This window comes from Talpa europaea, assembly GCF_964194135.1.
Source record: "Talpa europaea genome assembly, chromosome: 15".
Lineage (NCBI taxonomy): Eukaryota > Metazoa > Chordata > Mammalia > Eulipotyphla > Talpidae > Talpa > Talpa europaea.
This window is the reverse complement of record NC_140083.1, coordinates 42,985,262-43,008,992: the sequence shown is the minus strand read 5'-3', so window position 1 is coordinate 43,008,992 and position 23,731 is coordinate 42,985,262. Positions and strand designations below refer to the sequence as shown.

The 23,731-nt window shown below is 36.2% G+C and overlaps 1 protein-coding gene across 3 annotated transcripts in view; it reads left to right on the top strand.

Moving 5' to 3' along the window:
• Positions 1 to 23,731, top strand: part of TMEM117 (transmembrane protein 117) — a gene marked incomplete at both ends in the record, with an annotated part of 437,683 nt that overhangs the window by 246,988 nt on the left and 166,964 nt on the right. For all 3 annotated transcript variants that reach the window (XM_084254763.1, XM_084254764.1, XM_084254765.1), the window contains one exon: positions 16,060 to 16,157. In XM_084254763.1, the coding sequence (XP_084110889.1) occupies positions 16,060 to 16,157 (98 nt within the window). The remainder of the gene's footprint in view (positions 1 to 16,059; positions 16,158 to 23,731) is intronic.

Here is a 23,731-nt window from a genome sequence, read left to right as displayed (position 1 = left end):
AAATACACTGCTGAGGGGAGCAGCAGGCAAGTCAGGAGAGGTCTGCTGCTCCCTGGCCAGCCGGGGATCGAACTTGTGCTGCAGAGGCTACAGATAGCTTCAGAGTGTAGTGCTCAACCCCTTGCGCCACCAGGGAGACCCAGTATAGCTATTTTAAATATGTTTATTCCTCCAAACCATGAGCATGAATCATCTTGCTGTCTTTTTGAGAGTCTTCATTTCTTTCCAACAAGGCCTTAGAGTTTTCACTATAAAGGGTTATCACATCTTTGATTAAATTTATTCCAAGGCATTTTTTCTTTTGATTATGATTCTAGATGGGATTGTTTTCCTGATTTCTCTTTCTGCAAGTTTGTTATTTGGGTATAGAAGCACAACGTATCTTGCATATTGATTTTTAGCCTGTTACTTTACTGTAGTTTATTATTTCTAATAACTTTTTATTAGCATCTGCTATTTTCTGCATTATGTTATCTGTAAGTAGTAATAGTTCTACTTCTTCCTTTCCAGCTTGGCTACCTTTTGTGTCCTTTACTAATTGTTCTCACCAGGATGTCCTACATGGTATTGAAAAAGTAGTGGTGATAGTATATATCCTTGTCTTTTATCTGATCTAGAGGAAATCCTTTTAGTTTTTATTTTTTTCACTATCAAATGCCATTTTAACTGTGTGTTTGTCATCAGTCACCTTTGTTATCTCGAGGCCTTTTCCTTCTTACCCATTCCATGAGGCTTTTTAATGAAAAAGGGTGCTGACTCTTGTCAGCTGCTTTTTCTGCATTATTGAGATGATACTTAGATTTTTGTTCTTCCTCTTGTTGATGTGGTGTGTTGTGTTTATCAGTTTGTTTTATGTTGCATCCGTGGAATAAATCCCACTTGATAATGGTGTATGATACTTTCAATATATTGTTGATTTTGTCTTGCTAGCATTTTGTTGAGGATTTTTACATCTGTATTCATAAATGCTATTGGTCTGTAGTTTTCCTTTTTTTGTGATGTCCTTGTCTGTTTTCAGAATGAGTGTAATGTTGGCATCATGGAAAATGCTTGAAATTTTTTCCTACTGAGTTTTAGAAGGACAGATATTAATTCCTCTTTGAAATTTTTGGTAGAATTCATGAGTGAAATCATCTAATCCTGGGATTCTGTTGTTGGGGAGACTTAATTGCTATTTAAGTTTTCTAACTCAGGTTGGATCTGTTCAGTTTTCTTATTTCCTTTTAAGTCAGATTTGAATTTGTCACATCTTTTAGATTGTCCAAATGGTTGCATATAATTGTTCATAATATTCTCTTACCATTCTCTGTATTTCTGTAGTCCATCCTCTTTCAATTGTGATTTGTTTGTTTTTGCGTTCTCATTCTTTGGGAGTCTGGCTACAGGGCTGTCTATTTTGTAAAAAAAAGAACAGCCCTTGGTTGTACTGATCTTTTGAATTGTCTCTTTGATCTCCAACTCCTCAATATCTTCTCTAATTTCTTACTTCCTTTCTTCTGCTGACATTTGGTTTTGATTTTTCTCCTTTTTCTATTTCCTTTGGGAATAAGCTTAGATTACTTGTGAATCTTATTTCCTGAGGTAGTCTGTATTGCAGTAACTTTCCCTCCTAGTACTGCTTCTGATTATTTCTGATAAGCCATGTCTTCATTTTCATTCATCTCCAAGCATTTCTTTTATTTACTCTTTGACCCTGGAGTTGTTCAATAGCAACTGTATATTCTCCACAAATTTTTGGTTTCTTTCCTTTCTTCTTTTTGTTGATTTCTATTTTCATGTCATTATGATCCAAAAATAAATCTTGATATAATTTCAATATTCATAAATATCTTGAGACTAATTTTATGTCTCTAAATATGGTTTATCCATAGGAATGTTCCATGAACACTTGAAAAGAATGTATATTCTGCTTTTCTGAGGTGGAATGCTCTGTAAATGTGTACCTATTATACCTCATATCACTTGTCATTTAAGGCCATTATTTCCTTATTTTCTGTCTAGATTATGTGTCCATTGCTGTAAAGACAAGACCAAGTTGAGCTTTTCAGAAAAATAAAAGTAAGCTATCCCTAACAGACCCTCCCTAAAGAAAATACGCCAGGCAATAGTAATAATAAGATAAAAAGAAAAATATTAGAAAAATATTAGAAAGGCAATCCAGGATCATGAATTGGTGGAAAAATTAATGCTTTAACTATAATAAAAAATGAGTACATGAAACAGTAACCACAGTGACTTATTTGTTGAAAATAAGCAAGTGCTAATAAAAGACAGGTGGAATGAATATCCAGGAAAATTTGGGAAGGTATGTAGAAGGTTCAAAGGTCTTTGCTTTCATTCCATTTTTTTCAAGGTAGGTTTTGAGAATCTGCTCTATTATTTATTTTTACATTATATGCTCTTTGAGATCATAGGTAGAATTGCAATAATTTTAACGAACACATCTTGAATATGTAGCTATAAAAATATGACAAATCCACAAAAGACAGCTGTTTGACTCAAGTGCACTTACACAGTCTAATATTTTAAATATGACCTAAAACCTAGATTTTACTTGCATTTGAAATGGAAACATATGACTCCATTTTTAGACACTGAATGCTAAGATAATCTTGTTGCAAAGAAACACATTTTGTTTATTGCTTTAGAATGTCTAAGCTTGCTGCTGGTATATTACCCAAACTTTTAGTTCATAGGGTAGTCATGTTTGTCTTCAGGCCACAAGAATATATAGAAATAATGCTTACTTAGATTTATAAGAATATTATTTTGGGGTTGGCTTACTTTATAATTTCTCAAAAATTATCTTATTAGATGACTGACTTATCAGCCTTGTCATGGACTTAACAGTAGGAAGTCAAAACAATTGAAGTACCTCTCACCCCACTGGCCTATATCTTGGGATTTGCCACCTGATAGGATTGACTGAAACATTTTTTTATTTTAGATCCTGCTTCCAATATCACACATTCAGCCTCATTTTGGATGCCTAATTCTTTTTTCTCCATCATCCCTTTTATTCCCTTGTCCCTTTCTTTATACCCCCCTCCCTAAACTCAGAGGTCTCATAGTGTCATTTAATGTTCACTAATTTTTCATCTGGAACATAAATGTCCAGCATTTGTTTTTGTCATTCTGACTTGCTTTACTACATATAATTCCCTGAAATGCCTACCATTTTGCTTAAAATAGCTGCATTTCATTTTTCAATGGCAAATAGTATTCTATAATGTGGACATACCACATCTTTGTAAATCAGTCATCTTTGATGGACATTGAAGTTACTTCCATGTCCTCGATATTATTAATAGCACTGCAATAAACATTGTAGAGCATGTAGTGGTTTTGTTATTGTTGTGTTGATGATGATGAAGTTGGTTTCATATTGAGTGGGATTGAGTGGGATTATTGGAATTGAGTGGGATTATTGGGTTCACATGGTATTTCCATTTTAAGTTTTTAAAGGTAAATCCAGATCATTTTTCATAAAGACTGCAACCGATTACATTCCACCAATAATGCAATAGGGGCCCTCTTTCTCTCCTTCCTTTCCATCACTAGTTGGAAATCTTTCAAGTGGGTAATATAATATCTTATTGTGGTTTTAAACTGTGTCTCATTGGAAACTCAGTGAACATTTTTTTTTCGTATATCTGTTTTTATATATCTGGATATGCTCTTTGACAAATTGCTCACATCTGCTGCCCATTTATTAATTGAGTTGTTTTACTTTTATATTGTTGAATTGTATTTACCTCTTGTTAGTTGTATGTTGTGGAATATTTCTGCCCATTCAGTAGGAAGTCTTTTTAATCTTCTTCCACATTATGAAAGCTTTTTAAATTTAAGTAATCCCAATTGTTTATTTTTGGATTTATTTACCTTGCCATAGGAATTGCATTTCCAAAAACATCTTTATCATTCTTGTCATAGAGCATATCACCAGTGTTTTCTCCTATACATTTTATTATTACAGATTTATAAATCTAGATCTTTAATCCATTTTGAATTTTTTTTAATTAATTTATTTATTTATACAAGCACTGGGTACAGTCAGAAGCACGGGAGGGTGAGAGAACTCACCAGAGCCAGAGCGGGGAACAGAACAGGCAGACTGACGAAGTACACTGCTGAAGGGAGCAGCGGGATGGCAGGAGAGGTCTGCACACCATGTGGGACCCTCACTGGCGACCAGGGATTGAACGGGCACTGCAGAGGCTGCGGGCAGCTTCGCAGCCCAGTGCTCAACCTCTGTGCCACCAGGGGAGGCCCTTGAATTTATTTTTGTGTATGGAGTTGGAGAGTGATCCATTTTCTTTCATGTGTGACTTTCCAGTTTTCTATTTTATGAAAGAGACTGTCCTTTCCCCATTGTATGGTCATGGCTGTATTATCATAGATTGGGTGCTGATATGTACATGCGCATTATACCTGCGCATTTTTTTTGTTTCTGTTCCATTGACCCATGAGTCTGTTTTTATGCCAGTACCATATTGTTTTTATACTAATGTTTTACAGTCAATCTTGAAGTCAAATAGTGTTTCTCTGCTCTTTTTCAGCCTTGCTTTTTCTAGTCAAGGTCCTTTGTCATTGAATATAAATTTCAGGTATTTTTGTTTAACTTCTTTGTAAGTTATTGCTGATATTTTAATGGGGAGTATATAAAATTTATATGTTGTGTTAGACAAGATAGTCATTTTGATTGTATGGATTCTCCCTGTTCATAAGCATGAAATATTTTTCAATCTCTTTATGTCACTATTTAAGTCCTTTAATAAAGTCTTATTTTTCTCATTTATAGGTCCCTTACTTCAGTTAGGTTATTCCCAGATATCTAATTCTTTTTGAAGCAACTATAAATGGAATTATTTTCTTGATGATTTACCATTCATAATGTATAAAAAAGCTATGTGCTTTTGTGTGGCAGTTTGGCAACCTGTCCCTAGTTTATAATAGATAGCCTTTATTATATTGAGATAAGTTCATTCTTTTACCATCATGTTTAGATTTTTTTTTTATCATACATGGGTGCTTAATTGGATCAAATGATTCCTCTACATCTATTTATATTGTGTTTTTGATCTGTTGTGTTACATTGTTTGATTTACATATATTAAGCCATCCTTATATCCCTAAAATATATCTTACTTGACTATGATGTATAACCCTTGTGATCTAATGTTGAATTTGATTTGCTAGTATTGTGGAAATTTTCTTCATCATTGTTCATCAGTTATTGATATATAGTTTTTTCTTGTGCCATAATTTTTTCTTCTCTATTTTAGAAAAATAGAGCACTTAATAGGATATTTAAATGGTATTTATTTTTCCTTTGAGGTGATATTTGTTGTGTCTATGTTCCAAGGGCTCCTTGGTAGACAGTGGTTTTTATAATCATATTTCTGAAAATGTCCTTTTACTTCCCTTCAGCTGGCTCTCCATTCATATATTTAAGTTACAAAGCCAATGTGTTTTGGTATATTTTGTATAATTTGTTTCTCTAATAACAATCACTTTTATATGTTAACAATACAGAGAAGGAATAATACTGAAAACTACTACTTGTTTCAAGCCATAAGACAGAAAATAAATGCTTAAAAATGTAATATTGGGCTACTGTCATCAATACTATCATGATAACTCAGCTAACATAAGGAATAGCACATCAGAAGATGGTATAAATGTTGTTCTGCTGATTTCTTGCTCAGAAAAACCAGTAATAAGTCCCATTCTTTCCTCTTAGTCTAAATTGTAATTCAATGTGGTGGAAAGTAAATTGTACGGGGGGTACATCATATTTATTCTGCATTTGTTAACAGTATTTGAAACCTTTTCTGGGAAGGTCCTTTTTGATTGTGTATATTTCCGTATTCAGGTGATTCAGGAATATTTCCCTAAATACTTCTATATTCTGAGACATGCCCAATTTTCTTAATAATAAAACAGTCCATGACTCATTGTAAATCAGCCGGGACCCGGCAATAAGGTACAATACATCACAAAAGCAGTGCAGGCTATCATTGGAGATAATAAGGAGGTGCATTAATATTCATGCTTTGTGAAAGCCTTGTTGTGCTTTTAAAAAGCTGTAGAACACATACCAGGTTTAATGTTTACCGGTAGATGTTGCCAGTGATTTTCCAGATACGTTCTATAGCAATTCATTCATGGTATCACTAAGTAATTTAGAGAACTTTCATACATGGTTTCCATTTACTTAATTGTATACTCAGCTGATGTTCCTCGCTGAGTATGTATAATTCCTTCTGGCTGGATCCAGGGTTCTTTTTGTTTCAGCTGAAAATTATGTTGTGAGAGGCTGATCATATATGTGTGGCTGTGTATGTGATACGGTGCATATGATGAGGGTGAGGGAGCGGCCAAAAGGCAAAATTACATATATTTTCCTATATAGCACAGTATTTTCCTAGTGTCAAGGAAAAGCAATTTAGACTTTTTTCTTTATAGCGTGACTGCTGAAAGAGGATTAAAAAATCATGCTATCAACAATGGATGCAGAAGTACCAACAAAATAGAAACACCGCCTAAGGAGGGTTCACCCCAGAGTTGTACAATATGTCAACACCACAAATAAGCATGTGAAAATACACCACAATTCAGTCTTTGAGATATGTCCTTAATATGTCCTTACTGAGCTCATCTGTAAATAAATTTACAATAAAGGAAATGCACTGTGTATGTATAATGTAAGCACGCATCTTGGGCTTCATATCCCTCTTGTTTGAAATCATATTTGTTTTTTGTTTTGCTAGGTGTTGACAAAGACCATTTCTACCTCTTTCAGCATCTTAATTTTACATCTTCTGAATTTTCCTACTTTTCAGGTAGTGAGGGGACGTGGTTGTGTAGGAAAGGAATACACTGTCACCATATGCTGCTATAGCAGTACAGCATCAACATCACCACTAGTCACCACTGTCAGCATCAGCATCACCATTGGTCCCAAAAAAGGGTTTAAATATTGCCACTGACCAGGCTACCTGGAACATGATGCTTATCCCAGCCTTTCACATGGGTCTGTTCTGCCTCCCATGCCCCTCTTGATTCCTTGTGTTCACCCATTCATTCACTTACCTTTTCTCATTCATTCAGTAGCTGTTCACTGAAATCTTTCCGTGTCCTAGATACAATAGTAGAGGATGTGTGGCCCAAATGGACAGGATCACTGCAATCATGAAACTGACATTCTGGCAGGGAGTATGTTTGCAGGGTTCATTCAGTTGCTTTAGATCTTCTTCATTTTGTAGAGTTTTTCTTTATGTTCAGAGTATAGTTGCTACAGCTGAAACTTCTGCTGTCTCCATAGTGTATGCAACATTAGTTTTTGGCTTTTCATACTACCAATCTTTGATGCATGGAGTTTGTGATTCAGGAAGTTTCCATGATGGAATGGCTCAGTTCACGGAGGTCTTTTGCAGCACTGGTGGGTAATGAGGACATATTTGCATTGTACAATGCCAAGATTCCATGAGAAAAAAAAGTAGGATCCCAAATAAGACTTGAGTGATAATTATCACAAAATCTTCACTCATCACGATGATGTCAGGTTTGTTACGATGTCACCACTCCAGAGTTTGAGGATGGATCCTCATGCAAATGTGTTCAGATGGTGAGAATGATGATGTCACATTTGTGCCAAAAGAACATGAAACACTTTATCCCTCACATAATGAAATTTTTGGAGAGTGCATGGCTCCCAAACAGGTCCAAAATGAATGATGGAGCCAGGAAAAGATGCTGGCTTGGGATTTTATGGTGGATATGAGCAATGCCAGGTTGGGCTCCGTGCATGGGTTTTGAACTTACTGCTGGTGCCAAGGGAAGGGGCACCAGGGTTTTCTTGTCAGCCCTCTCAGAAATGGGGTATAGGGGCACAAGGGAGAATTGAAAGTTGTAGGAATATCAAATAATGATATTTTAAAATATGAAAAAATGATGTCAGATGCCTTATTACAGAGTTGATGATGTTAGTAGGGATTTTGGGGTTCATGGCTATAGCGTGAATAAGCAAGTTATATCAGTCTGATTAGAGAAGTAAAATGAACAATTGAAGAAATACCGAAGCCCTGCACCGCACCCTCTCCTCTTCTCCAGTTTGTGTTGATTTTTTGTGGTTATGACCAGTGACTCTTAACTTATTGTCAGTATTCACATTATTCATAATAAGAGTCTCACCCTTTGGCTTGGGTATGTGAAGATGTTTTGATGTTGGTTCTGGCTATGGGTAAGTTAATGTATCCAGAACCACAGTTCTTTGGGAAACAAATGTCCTCAAACAAGTTTGCTTTTAAAATTGTCACTTCCATTCTGTCCCTGAATGAACTGCCATGGGGCTTCAAATCACATACAAAATATGGGTTTTCTTAGTATTTAAAACTTGACATTATTACTTATTTGTGCCTAGTAAGTGCCAAATACTTATAACCTCATCTAATTGCTTTTTTTGCAATTGATATGTGTGTGTGTATATACATATATATATATATATATAGAGAGAGAGAGAGAGAGAGAGAGGGAGAGAGAGAGAGAGAGAGAGAGAGAGAGAGAGAGAGAGAGAGAAAGAGAGAGAGATTTGTGTGTGTGTAGAAGAACTGGGGTGTAGGCCACAGGTTTAGGGAGTGAGAGGATTCGCCAGAGACAGAGTGGGGAGCAGAGCAGAGAGATCTACTGAAATAAACTGCTAAGGGTAGCAGCAGGCGAGACAGGAGAGGTCTGCTGCGTCCTTTCTGGGTCAGCTCCCTGGCCAGGGATTGAACTCAGGCCACAGTGGTGATAACACTGAGACTTAACCCCTAGGCCACCAGGGAGGTCCCAATGAATTCTGCATAAAAGTGTCATCAGCAAAGTTAGGAAGAGTATTTCAGTGATGGAGAGATACTCCTCTAACAGTATAATGGTATTGATAACAATTTTACAAAGACTGTTATTAAGTGTTTAGGAAGTGATTTCATAAATTGATGAAAGTCATTTGTTGTTGTTGGCTTATGTTGTTATGATTTTCATGAGATGGAAGACTACCAAATTTAAGCAATCATCACTATTGTCTTTTAAAGATGAAAATTCTACCTGCTAAATGCTTTTACAGAATACTTAGCATTCCATTGACTAAATACTTTTCACATTTTAATTTCATAATAAATATGGGTAGTCAGATAACCTAATTAAAATTTTATATTACCACATATGCTGAATATAAATCCAAACTTCTCTTCAAAATCATCTCTAAGAAAATCTGAAAATGCCTATGTTCAAATTCCTACAGAATCTCACATTATGTTTATTTTGTGTATTTTATTTCCTTACACACTTTATGACTTTATTAACATGAAACTCAAAAAGAGGCAAAAACAAGTCAATGATAGTAGAATTCAAGATAGACTGGAAATAAAAGTCAGAATAGTGGGTACCCATGGCTGCCGTGGGGAGGGAGGCCAGAGGGAGATGGAGAGGTGCTGTATTGTCTAGGAGGAGACTCAGAGGAGTCTGTAATTCTGGTAATAGAAATTTCATATTTCTTGGAGGCCTCCTTGGTGGTACAGGGGTTCAGTCTCAGGGCTATCAAGCTATTGCTAGCCACTGGGGCCTAAGTTTGATCCCCCGGCTAGGGAGCTGACCCTCATGGTGCAGCAGACCTCTCCTGTCCCACCTACTGTTCCCCTCAGCAGTGGATTTCAGTGCATCTGCCTGTTCTGCTCCCCATGCTGTCTCTCACACCCCACCCCCGCACCTCTGGCCTACACCCCATTTCTATGGAAAAATATATTTTTAAAAAATCAAAAAACAAAACATTACTCTTCTGTCCATTTTTTTAAAGATTTATTTTTATTTACTTATGCATAAAAGAACTGTAGGCCACATGGGTGGGGGTGGGGGTGAGAGGATTCACCAGAGACAGAGTGGGAAGCAAAACAGGCAGATTGACTGAAATACACTGCTGGGGGAGCAGCAATCAAGACACGAGAGGTCTGATGAGCCATGTGAGTCAACTCTCTGACCAGGGATCCAACTCACACTGCAGCATTGACAGTGCTGAGATTTAACCCCTAGGCCATCAGGGAGGCCTTCTGCCCATTTTATAAATTAAATTGTTTTCTGTTTATTGAGTTGTACGAAACTCCTTGTAAATCTTTGCTATCAACCCCTTGTCAGATCTATGGCACGCAAAAATTGTCTCCCATTTAATAGCGTGTTTTTCTGTCTTGGTTATGGTTTCTTTCACCCTGCAGAAGCTTTTTATTTGGATGCAGTCCAAATTATTTCTGTTCCTTTTTGTTTTACTTGCAGCTGGAACTTCAAAGACATCTCTGAAGCCTATGGCATGGAGTGTTTTGCCTATGTTTTCTTCTATGTATTGTTTGGTTTCAGGTCTTAAATCCCTGTCTTTTATTCATTTTGAGTTGATTTTTGTATAAGGTATAAGATAGTGATCTATTGATAGTTTCATTCTTTTGCAAGTGGCTGTCCAGTTTTCCCAACATCATTTAATGGAGAGCCTGTCGTTATGCCAATGTATGTTCTTGGCTCCTTAGTCACATATTTACTTTTCATATCAGTGTCAGTTTATTTCTGGGTTTTCAATTCTACTCCATTGTTCCATGTCTGTTTTTTTTTTTTTTCCCAGTGCTCTTCTGTTTTAATTATTAGTGCTTTATAGGAGAGATGAAGTCTGGAAGTATAATGCCCATTCTTTCTCTTTTTTGACAAAATTCTCCGGCTCTTAGTTTTCTTTTGGGTTTCCATATGAATTTCAGTTTCTACTCTATTGCTTTAAAGTATGCCATGAAATTTTAGTATAGATTTCATTGAATCTGTATATTGTTTTGGGTAGCATGGGTGTTTTGGCTGTGTTGAGTCTTTCAATCCATGATCAAGGGATATCTGTGTCTTCTATTTTCCTTTAACAATGCCTTTATATTTTTCTTTGTACAGGTCCCTCCTTTGTTATTACCTTGTAAACATCTCCTGTTTATTTTTTTTGGTGTGATTATAAATGGCATATTTTTAAAATGTTTTTTCCACTTCTACCTCATTGTCTATATATACGAATACAACTGATTTTTATATGTTGATTTTATAGCTTGCTACTTTGCTGAATTGGTTGATTATTTCAATTTGTAGGCTGTCTTGTTCTCATGAACCTTCCTGAAGATTGTATTATAGAACAAAGTGTGGGCATTGGACATAAAGCCAAAACTCTAGAAGTGCTACTGGTAAAGATCATTGAGTCCACTTTATTTTAGGATTGAGTTTAAAAGAAATGTGTAGCTTCTTTCAAAGATTTGGAAGTCAATGTTCTTTATCAATTATAGTGTTTTTTAAAAATATTTTATTTTATAAAATTCTTACATAATTTTTCATCTTTGTACAATGTATGCATTTTCATTTTGGTTATATTCCCCATACAATTGCACCCCCCTCCCTTATTTTGGCTCTAGTTCTTCCTCTCCCCGCCTAAGTCACAAAGGCAGTCTTTAATTTCGAAACTTTTTTTTGCAGTTAATTAGGCTTGAATAAATAAGAAAATGATTAGTAAATACAATTGATAAAAAGTTTTAATTTCAGCAGAGAGATGCATACCTTTTTATGGGAAAGGTGATTTTAGGTAAAAGATATGATCTATTTTAAAAATAGAGATAATACCTTAGAAAGCATTGAAAAACATGGCATTAAACTTACAAAATTCCTTAACATCTTTCTTGTGCATGAATATTATTTTTCTTCTATGTTGTAAAATGCTTGAAACCTTAACAGAATTAAAATATAGCTATAAAAAAAAGAACTGTGTAGCTTCTAACTTTAAATGAGAATGAGAAATATTCCCAAACTCTAACAACACAGAAGTGATAGGTGGCATAATAGTATATTATTCTAATTTTTTCTCATCTTTTATAGATGTAGAAAGATGATATTATTGAAGGATGGTTAAAAAATACAAGTAGGATATTAAAAAAGTCAAAAATTAATAAAAAAGTAATATAATAAGTACAGCAGTGTGGTAGAGGGGAAAAGAGAGAGGGAGAAGAAGCAAAATAATTTTGTTAATACCCATAAGAGGGAGTAAAAAAATTTAAAGAAGTAGCAGACACATATTACATAAAGTTTAATTATAAAAGTAATATAAACCTTTTACAGTTCAAAAGAATGCCCATGAGAAAAATATGGTGGATGAAAAAATGAGGAGAAACTATTTAAGCAGCTCTATATGTTCAGGTATATAATGATTTTCAAAATATTCTGCTAACTAGAAAGAAGTTGCAAAATAACATGCTAGCATTTAAAGAAAATTATGTATGTGTCATTAATATCCTTAATGTATGTACTTGTTTATTAATAGAATAGTTTCTCTTAAATGGTGCTTCACTAAATAGTGCTATCCATTTTTTTTTTAATCCTGTGTGTGTGTGTGTGTGTGTGTGTGTGTGTGTGTGTGTGTGTGTAAGAACCGGGGTGTAGGACAGAGTTGTGGGGGGTGGTGAGAGGATTCACCAGAGACAGAGCAGGGAGCAGAACAGATGGATCTACTGAAATCCACTGCTGAGGGGAGCAGCAGGCGAGAAAACAGAGGTCTGCTGCACCTGGGGGTCAGCTCCCTGGCCAGGGATCAAACTCAGGCCGTAGCGGTGATAGCACTGAGATCAGGGCCACCAGGGAGATCCAGGAATCTATTGCTTTTATATCATTTACTGAGTTTTCAATCCCAACATTTATGTCCTTGTTCAGATTGCCCAATACACTTGGCTTGAATTGGTTTATATTCTGTTGAGAAAAACCACCTGACAAGATACTTGTTAAGGACCCTGATGAAATTCTGAGTTCTGCGCAAAGACTTACAGAAGTGAAAAATGGAAGGGAATGATTCTGAGATACAAAGAGTTAAATTTCTCCCTGTTCAGAATGCAGAATCTGCAATTTCAAATTCTCATAATCTTCCTCTGGAAAATGCATCAACAGGTTTGGTGTTGTATTCCGGCTGCAAAGCAACCTTTTTACATCATCTTCTATCCTCACTTTTCTACACATTTTCCCACAAAGACTGTCCTTGACTAATATCAAATGAATTTGATTTCTCTAACTCAGAAGGTAATTGGATTTTTCTTTATTGAATGTGTTCCTTTAATGACTGTTTCTGCTCCTGTCAATTTAACTGCAAGTGACCTGACATTGATCTGACGCCATGACTTATAAAGAGTTGAAACAAGGGGTGAAAAAGGGCAAATGTCTGGCATCGGAAGAAAATGTTTTTGTTTTTGTTTTGCCGTATCTGACCATTTTCCTGAGAAAATCCTTTATGCTTGAATTGAATGTCATTTTTGCAAAACACACTGCTGTAATAATTGGACATATAACAGCAGATTGCCTTCTACCAGAAAATATAATAAGTATTTCCCAGAAAGTTCCCCGGAGAAAACATTGAAAATTGAATAAAATCCATCCAGTAATCATTTTGTTCCTTGAAAATATTTATTATCATGCAGATTTTTTTTTTAAAACTGCATAACTGTTGCTGAGCAGAATTAATTAAATCTTTTAAAGAGCTGGGAGAACATGAAACATTTGAGTATCCATTAACTTAAATTTGAGGTTTTATAAAAACAAAATTTGACACAAGAAGTTATTCAAGAATGGTATGGAGAAATAGTGGATGAAATTGTTGTATTTAGAAGAATAGTAGTTTTTCTTCAAGGGACTTTATGATCCATAAATCTCTTTATGGATTTTAATGTCTTTACTTTTTCCTCATTCATTTTTGGTAACAATGTAACTCACTTGATTCATGTTAATTTTTATTTTTTCATCTCCCCTTTGTTCATTTTGATAAGTATCATGAGTCTGTTTCGATTAGTATAGGCATTAGTCTGACTGAGAAAATAAAATCCTGTGATTCTAAACTGTCAAGAGAAAACAAATAAATGAGAAAATCATCAATAAGCAAGTTTCCTCTTAAAACTAAGTAAAACAAGTTTTATTGCTTTTAGGATTAATATTAGTTGCTTCCATATTTATCAAAGTAATTAACAGTTTAAAAAAATTAAGAGTTTATATTAAACAACTTATGGTTGTTAGTTGTTTTTTTTTTTTAATTGTAAAACCTAAATTAGATAGAACTGGTGTAAATCTTCAGGGTTACTCATTGAAGGTGAATGAATTTTCTTTGAATCTCATCAACCAAGTCAAGATTGAGAGCTCTCTACATAGAAATGATGTTGAGAGAGAATAGAAAGAATTAAGGTAAATTATTTCCTGGTGACTGGACTCCTCCCCCACTCTTCTAATTGTATCTTGTGTGAGTGTGTAAAGCCTTGATACCCCAGTGAAAGTTTCAGAGACTACTTCTTCGACACCACATGACCCAACAAGATCAGCTTGCTTGAGAATTGATGTGCCTTGCAGAGGAAGTTCAGAAAGAACCCCCGCTGAATCAAGTCTTTCATCATGGATGATTAAAACTCAGCAAATCAAAAAAAACAAAAAAAACAAAAAAAACAAAACAAAACAAAAAAAAAAAACTCAGCAAATCAAGCCCAGGCCAGTGTTGGAAGTGTTGGAAGTTATACTTAAACACAATGTCAGAAGCTTTATCTATTTATGGTACTTTGGACATTTGCTGAAACTATTAATAGGTGATGTGACCGATGCAGTGTTTACTTTGTTAATGCATCTTTAAAAACGAACTTGAACTTGGATATCCTAACTCATTTCATCAATTCTTCCTTGAGCAAATATTTTAAGTAATTTATATAAAAGAACCTTGGACATTGGCAGGAGTACAAAAATAGATGTTCGCTTTCAAGATTTTATAAACTAGCAGAGAGAAAAACTGAATATAAATAAGTCAAGGTAAAAGGTAGAAAGTGATAGGTAACACGAGAAAGAGGATTGAGAGCTATGTTGGGGGGCAATTAATTCATCACAGTGGTAAAGGACTTTACCTAGGACTTAGAAGGTGGCAAAAATCTATGTATGTGAGAAATGGAGGTAGAATATTTTCAGAAGAAGGGATAGAATTACTAATGACAAGGAGAAAATTCTAGGTAATTAGATCAAATTTCAATAAAACAGGGTTCTAGTGCTGTAGCTCATTAATATTGAAAGGAAAAAAAGGAGAGAAGATACAATTTTATATATATATATATTTAAAGATTTATTTATTTATACAAGAACTGGGGTACAGGCCAGAGGTGTGGGAGGGTGAGGGAATTCACCAGAGACAGAGCAGGGAGCAGAACAGGCAGATGGACTGAAAATACTGCTGAGGGGAGCAGCGGGCCAGACATGCCGCACCATGTAGTTATCTCCCTGGCCTGTGGGAAATGGAATCCACGCTGCAGAGGCTGCAGACAGCTTCACAGCACTGCGCTCAACCCGCTGCGCCACCAGGGAGGCCCTAAGTGCTATTTTGGCTAGTGATATAGGTAAATATCTAGACCTACCAGAAAATACTTGGATTTTGGGGTTTCTGAAAATATTTGAAAAATATGGGGTAATATTTTTTTTTCAAGATTTTAATTTATTTATTTACACAAGAACCGGGGTACAGGCCAGATTCGCAGGAGGGTGAGAGTATTCACTAGAGACAGAGTGGGGAACAGAACAGGCAGACTGACTGAAATACACTGCTGAGGGGAGCAGCAGGCGAGACAGGAGAGGTCTGCCAAGCCATGTGGGATCCTCACCGGCTGGCCGGATCGAACTGGCTTGCAGAGGCTGTGGACAGCTTCACAGCACTGCACTCAAATGCCTGCGCCACAGGGGAGGCTCTATAGGTACTTTGTTTCTATGGAGAGCTTAGTATCTGCCTCCTGTAAAGCAAACTCCTTTGATATTTAAAAAGTCTCAATATCTGAACTTAAATGGGCTCATTTATTATGTAAAGTCAAATGAGTTTTTAAAGTTTTTAAGTGAAGGCAGTGCATTTTTTGAATATACTCTAATGTTAAAATTCCTATTTGATCTTCAATCAAATAGGAATTATCTACATACTTACACCTTAATGTAAGATTTCTGAAAACACTAAATAAGGCCCTTTCTTTACTTCAGGTCACAGATATGATGCTTCAGGACAAACCCTATCCTGACTGGGCAAAGTCTGCAAGAGCATTCTGGAAGAAAGGAAATGTTAGGATCATTTTATTCTGGTAAGAGAATCTCTCATTTATTGATTTTCCCCCCTTGCTTCACTTATTTAAATACTTTAGTTTGATATAATTTTCCTTAGATATGTGGAATTCTAATTAGAGAAGTATATTCATTGGCTGTTATACTCCATTAAAAATGATTAAGACCATTATACTAATTATTTTATGAATTAATCTCTGCTTATATACTATTGCATAGACACATTTAGAAGAGATACGTCTTGAAAATATAGTGAGGCATATCAGATTCTACCAGGGGTAAGTTGATTTTTGACTCAACAAATACAAGCTCTGTCGTCATTAATGAAGTCTGACATAAAAACATTTCTGGTAAACACTAAATTCCACTATGCTTGACAAGTTATAATTTTGCTTTGTAGAAGTAATATAAAGTGAGAATCTCTTCACTAATTGGATCTGGTTCATTGACATTTCTCCTTTATACAGTTCCCTTTTGATCTCCAACCCAATCTTTGCCATCAAGAAACAATCCATGTCTTAGAGGACTTACACACGGTGATTCAACCAGACTTAGGCAAAGTGAGGTGTACGAACACTCAGAAACATAACTGTTGATGATTTGTAGCTGATAGATTCCTTCCTGTTCATCTGCCTTTTGAAATACAAGAAAAAAATATGTTTATTTTTGGATTGAATTTGGGGGAGGTGTGTTATTTTTGTCATATACAATCCTAGTAACTAAGTAATTGGGGGAAATGTGTATTTGGAGCTATCTTTGTGCACCAGCATTATTATAAAGTGTTGCTAGAGACATATGGCCTTTTGAACTCAATCTTAAGCAAATAATGAAAGGCAGATTTTTAGTAATGTGGTAAAAATGAATATGACTTTTTAGATGTTTACTCCTTGTCTTTGGGAGTCTATGGTGGCCTGTTTATATGGAACTGTTTAGCTTACATATTTCCCAGTTTTAAACCCCCCATGCAGTAGGTCTATACATTATAATACACATTATAATAATGTACTTTATAATAATTATAGAAAACTATCAAGGATATGTTCTGCACTAAGTACTTAGAGCTAAGTACTTGACCTCTATATTTACTCATTTAATTCTAACAACCCTCTAAGTTAGGTGCTATTATTGTAAGTATGGATGTGTGACTCCAGGACCGAGGTTCTTAATCATCACAACAGGTTACCTTCAAAAGAATAGAGGTACATCTCTATGCATATTTCCAAATGATTATATTTAAAACATTTTTAATAATTAGTTGGAGAAGAATATATTTTTCCAGGGAACCATTTCACCCTGGTGAATTCTCTATAGGACTTTTAGATGATAATTTAAAAGGAGATAGATTCTAACATTACAAGTCTTTATGGACTGTCTTTCTTAAAACAATATCCACTTGCTGTTTACAGACATTTTGTATTGTTTAACTTCTCTTCGTAGGCAGTCCATTACTTAATGTGGCCAGACACTGAGCTCTCATGAAGATAATTTGCACAGATGAGCCATTTATAGTCATCTGAAATCTCCTATGATTCTTGTCATTAGTTGCATTTAATCAAATTACTGTTTCTAAGAGGAATACATGCGAGATTTTTCCTGAAGCATCTTAGAACACTTTTTCTTGAAGATTATTATTCAGGTCTATGTTTTACCAATTCGTAGGCAAATAGGTTTAATTTTTCATATCTGATACTACAGCCACAATGGCTATTCTAAAACATATTTTAAATGTGAAATAATTTAATCACTGACAAATAGATATTTTTGAATTGAAAGTGAAACTCAAATTCATACTCTTTTGTTCATGGTTTCTGTAAAAATCTTGATAATGTAATTTGAAAGATGAATTTTCATTGTTATATTGCAATCCAAGGAGAACATAAAATAAATGGGCACTTTTTTAAATTTAATTTTTGGACAGTGTATGATTTTTCCCCTCCGGTGTGGTCCCCTTAGTTCTCCCACCACCATAGCACCCATAGGTCCAGCGCTATATTCCCTTCTGCTCTTCCCTGACCCTGTTTCACCCTTTCCTCCCCATACCCACCCCTCCCCTCGTGGATGCCTCCTAGCTATTAGGTTTGCCTTTGACCCTTTGTTTGTTTTTTCTATATTCCACATATAAGTGAAACCATCTGATATTATTCTTTTTCCATCTGATTATTTTGCTTACCATCATCCCTTCCAGCTCCATTCATGTTGATGCAAATGGCATGAGTTATCCTTTTTGAACTCTCAGTAGTATTGTTATATAAATATACCACATCTTTTTGATCCATTCCCCTTTGGGGGGCATTCAGGTTGTTTCCATATCTTGACTATTTTAAATAGTGCTGCAATAAATATAAGGATGCAGGTTTTCTTATTTTTTTAAGATTTTTTATTTATACATACAAGAACTGGGGTACAGGCCAGAGATGTAGGGGGTGAGAGGATTCACCAGAGACAGAGTGGGGAACAGAACAGGCAGATTGACTGAAATCCACTGCTGAGGGGAGCAACAGGTGAGTCAGGAGAGGTCTGCTGCGCCATGTGGGTCAGCTCCCTGGCTGGGGATCAAACTCGTACTGCAGTGGCTGCGGATAGCTTCATAGGCTTTTTTTTTTTTTTAATAAATTTTATTTTTATATTCCCCATACAATTGCAATCCCCTTATTTTGACCCCAATCCCTCCCCTCCCCGCCCCTCACCCCCAAAGAGTGTCTCTGGTTCATAGTTTTTTTGTTGATTTTGATTTTCACATTCTTATAGTTATTCATTTTCCTGGTCCCTTATTTAAGTTTTCTAGATCCCTGCTATGAGTGAGACCATCCGGTATTTTTCTTTTTCATTCTGGCTTATTTCGCTGAGCATGATCCCTTCCAGCGCCATCCATGTTGCTGCAAATTGCATGTGTTTATCTTTTTTGAATGTTGAGTAATATTCCATGGTATATATGTACCACATCTTCTTGATCCAGTCATCTATTTTTGGGCATTTGGGTTGTTTCCAAAGCCCTTTGTGCCACCAGGGAGGCCCCACAGGTTCTCTTTTGAATTAATGTTTTTGTATTCTTTGGTAATAACTGGATCATATGGCAGATCCATTTCTAGTGTGTTTTTTTTAAAGATTGATTGATTTATTTATCTATCTATTTATTTATTTATTTATACAAGCATTGGGTACAGTCAGAAGCACGGGAGGGTGAGAGAATTCACCAGAGCCAGAGCGGGGAGCAGAGCAGGCAGAAGGACCGAAGTACACTGCTCAGGGGAGCAGCGGGTGTGACAGGAGAGGTCTGCACGCCATGTGGGACCCTCACCGGCTGGCTGCGGATCGAACCGGCACTGCAGAGGCTGTGGGCAGATTCGCAGCCCAGCCCTCAACCACTGCACCACCAGGGGAGGCCCCACACAGCTTTCCATAGAGGATGGACCAGTTTACATTCCCATCAGCAGAGTTAGAAAATAGCATTTTCACCACATCTTTACTAGCACTTCTTGTTTCTGGTTTTGTTTTTTGTTTTTTGTTTTTGTTAATGTGGGCCATTCTCACAGGTGTGAGGTGGGATCTCAGTGTGGTTTTGATTTGCATTTCCTGATAACAAGTGATGATGAAAATTTTTTCATAGGCCTGTTGACCATTTGCATTTCTTCTTTGGAGAATGGTCTGTGTAGCTCTTCTGCCCACTTTTGGATTGGGTTGTTTAATTTGCTTTTGTTGAGTTGTGTGAGCTCTTTGTAGATCTTCAATATCAACATCTTATCAGGTGTATGGTGTATAAATACTTTCCCCCATTCAATGGGTGTCTCTTCAGTTTGATTACTGTGTCTTTGCTGTACAGTGGACAAAAATTTAAATGCAAGGCCTCCCCTGGTGGCGCAGGTGGTTGAGCGCTGTGCTGTGAAGCTGTCTGCAGCCTGCAGCACCAGTTCGATCCTGGCCGGCTGGCGAGGGTCCCACATGGTGCGGCAGACATCTCCTTTCTCGCCCACTGCTCCCCTCAGCAGTGTATTTCGTCAGTCTGCCTGTTCTGTTCCCTACTCAGTCTCTGGTGAATCCTCTCACCCTCCTGCTCATCTGGCCTGTACCCCAGTTCTTGTATAAAATAAACAAATAAATCTTTAAAAAATTTAAATGCAACTTCAAACATATTTTTTCCTAATTCATTCATTTCTATACAGTTAAATGATCTTAATAACAGTATGGTTTTTAAAAAAGGAGAATATGCAAAAACATGAATATGAAAATCATGTGGGAAGCAGGGCATCCCTGGTGGCGCAAGGGGTTAAGACACAATTTATGAAGCTGTTCGCAGCCACTGCAGCATGAGTTCAATCCCCAGCCAGGGAGCTACCCACATGGCACAGCAGACCTCTCCTGACTCACCCACTGCTCCCCTCAGCAGTGTATTTCAGTATATCTGTCTGTTCTGTTCCTCATTCTGTCTCTAGTGAATCCTCTCACCCCCCCACACCTCTGACCTGTACCCCAGTTCTTGTATGCATAAATAAATAAATCTTTAAAAAAAAAGGAAAATCATGTGGGAAGCAAAGAAATCTTCCTTTTTGTTCATACTTTTTAGAAAAAGGGATTTAGCAAGTATAAGGTGTATTTTTTTATCTTTAATATAAAATACAGAATTCATTTACATACTATGTATTACCCACTCAAAAAGACATATTTTCAATTGATCTTGTCATAAGAGAGATTTTAATTTGTAAGATCTATGATGGAGAAGAAATTTTATAAAGGAAAATTTCCATAAATTGCAGTGTTATTATGTGTAGCTGTTTAAACAGTACAGCATGGGGATTTTTCCTAGTAAATTTACCTCTTACCTATGTGCAGCTGCTTTAATTCACAAATTCTTCTTTGAAACTGTATCATTTTCTACTGTGTAGCTGAGTTCTCCCTGATTCTTAGTGATAGATGTCTCTACATTGAGGAAAATGGTTTCTGTTTTTCTGTAATTGTGCAAAGATGAGACTGCTGTAGCAATGGGCTTTTATGTCTGGGAGGAGACTAAATTTTGGCTGTATATGAAAACACTAAAAGGAAAACAGAAGAATATACATAGATCTTTCCTTCCAAAGCCATTTCCCCAGACCTTTTAATGTAATTAGAAACAATACAGATCTCAGAACCTAAATCCTAGGTGATATCCTGCCCCCTTTTCCAGAGGGGCTATCAACACCTATTTTCACTTACTTTTGTCTGAAGGGAATGTATACCTAAACCCAGTTATAGAAAACTGTGTGATATTTATGTTCATGCCTATCTCCCTGTTTATTTTACTTGTTAGAGACATAATTTGAGTACTTTTAATGCGAGTTATCTTGGGATGATGTCTCACAAAGGACTAATCTTTTATTATTTTTTAAAAAGGCAGATGGTCTTCAGGGAGGAAGGAAGGGGTTGGGGGATCTGCTGGTCATCAAGGCTTCTCAGATACTCCAGTTCTTCATCTTCCAGACCCATCAGAGGTCTGCATTTTTTCCCCCTGCTTTCTTTGATCACAGTGTTATTGACAAATAGAATTGCATTGACCAAAAGAATGTGAGTTAAAGTGTCATATGTCATATCTAGGTAGTAGCATTTAATTGTCAGTGAAAAATGCTACAGGGAAATCTATACTCAGTAGCAACTTTGGAAGAATGTGTCTAAGTGAAGCCAGGGTAAGCTAAGTGTCTTTAAACAACAGAGTGATCCTATAATGTGAGTAAGAAATACTCTTTGCTTAGCTATTGTAGTCCAAATATACTAAGACATGTACCCTTGAGTGTAGGAGTGATGGAACTTCATATATGAATGAACTCCCTTACCATGTGAGTTTCTCAACCAATACTTAATAAGCCTGTCTGATGAAGTCCTGAATTCCCCATCAGTTGTGGTATTCCTGCAAAGGCTAGAAAATCTTTCAGGGATGCCATAAATGGATTTTCATATTGAATGTGGGAAAAAAAATCACTTTTAAATTCTTCCGACACTTGAAGATTCTGTGACTACTCTACCTTTTAAACTAGACAAGTATTGCTTATATTTGCATATTTGTATTTCAGAAAGAGGGGGATACTAATTATAATTTAATAGAACTTTGTATAATTCAGTCATCATTATGAGCAAAATTCTTACACTAGGCAATAATTCTCAAAAGGTTCCAGGGCAACTATGGTATTAAAAGCTTTTAGCAACACTCCCCAAATAACAAATGAGCCCATATCGTTCCTCTGGATGAGTTTTATCTTCTTGCCTTCAGCCTCCCTTCCATCTCAAAATGTCTCTTTAAGTAGTCCTCTATACTTAAATAAAAACTGATGAAAAACAGAGCAGTTTTAGTCTAGATGAGAAAACTATACCTATTGAATCAGTCACCTTAACTTTAACTTTAAGCACTACACTGTTAGCAGACAGTAATGTTAGTCTGTCTGCTTTCAAGTAGAAAATTCAAGGATATGCTTCAATTGTTTTTCCACTAAATGTAAGTTTTATGATCCTGGATAAAAATGGTGGCCATTGTTGCAATATTGTGTTGCCATTTCATTATGTTGGAAATTTTCATTTAAGAAATGATATATTTATGTCAGAGATTTAATTCCTCAGCATTAACATGGCCCCATGCCCTTCTAGATTTATTTTTCTTGAATTAAAAATAGACTTGTTTTTATAACTTATTTAAGTAAATACTTATAAAGTTCTGGGTACAATGTGAAATAGTGGCTAGGAGCACAGACTCTCGGGCCCCATGCCTGATTTCTGGTCCTGGCTTCACTACTTAATGCTGTGCATTAGTTCTTACTATTTTGTTTTCACAGGTATTGTGATCACTGCTACTTAGCACCACATGCTTTACATGGTATGAGATTATAACTTTGGAAGGGAAATTTACTGCCTGCATCATTTCTGCCGAACAAAGGGAGCTCCAGGGATGTTCCCGCAAAGGAGCAAAAGCTGGAGTATAATTGCAGATTAACAGGGGCCGAAGGGAGAAACCATGTGATTGTTTGGTACAGAGAGTGTGGCAGAGGGACAAGTCAAGGGAGCATTGAGCGTTTGGGCTTCAGCAGCTGAACAGAAGGTCATTCTGTCCATTGAGACACGAGATGATGGAGGACTAGGTCTTAAGTGGAGGCATGATGGGTCAGACCTGGACATGCAGAGCGAATGTGCTCATTGAGATACCTGATAAGCAGCTCCTGTATGGCTGTGGCACTGAGAAGGATTAAAGTTTCAGACAGAAGTACAGCTAAAAATGATGTTTTGGTTTATATGTTTACCTTCTTATGGAGGTTTTTTTACTTATAGATGGCATTTGAAGGAACATCAGTGGTGTAGAATGAGAATAAAACATCTGCAAAGATAAGACCTGTGGAGTTCTTTTATTTGAAAACAGGCAAAAGAGACATCTACAATGTAGACAGAAAAATAGGAGAAAGAAAGAATGGAAAATACAAAAAGTGTGTGATATAGATGCCCAGCAAATAGAGTTTATCTAAAGATATGGCTCATCACATTACTTAAAAGTGAGAATAACATTCTATTCACCATATCCTTAGGACTTGAAAATGGTGCCTGGCACATAATAAGCATTAAATACGTTCTTACTGAATGAATTCTT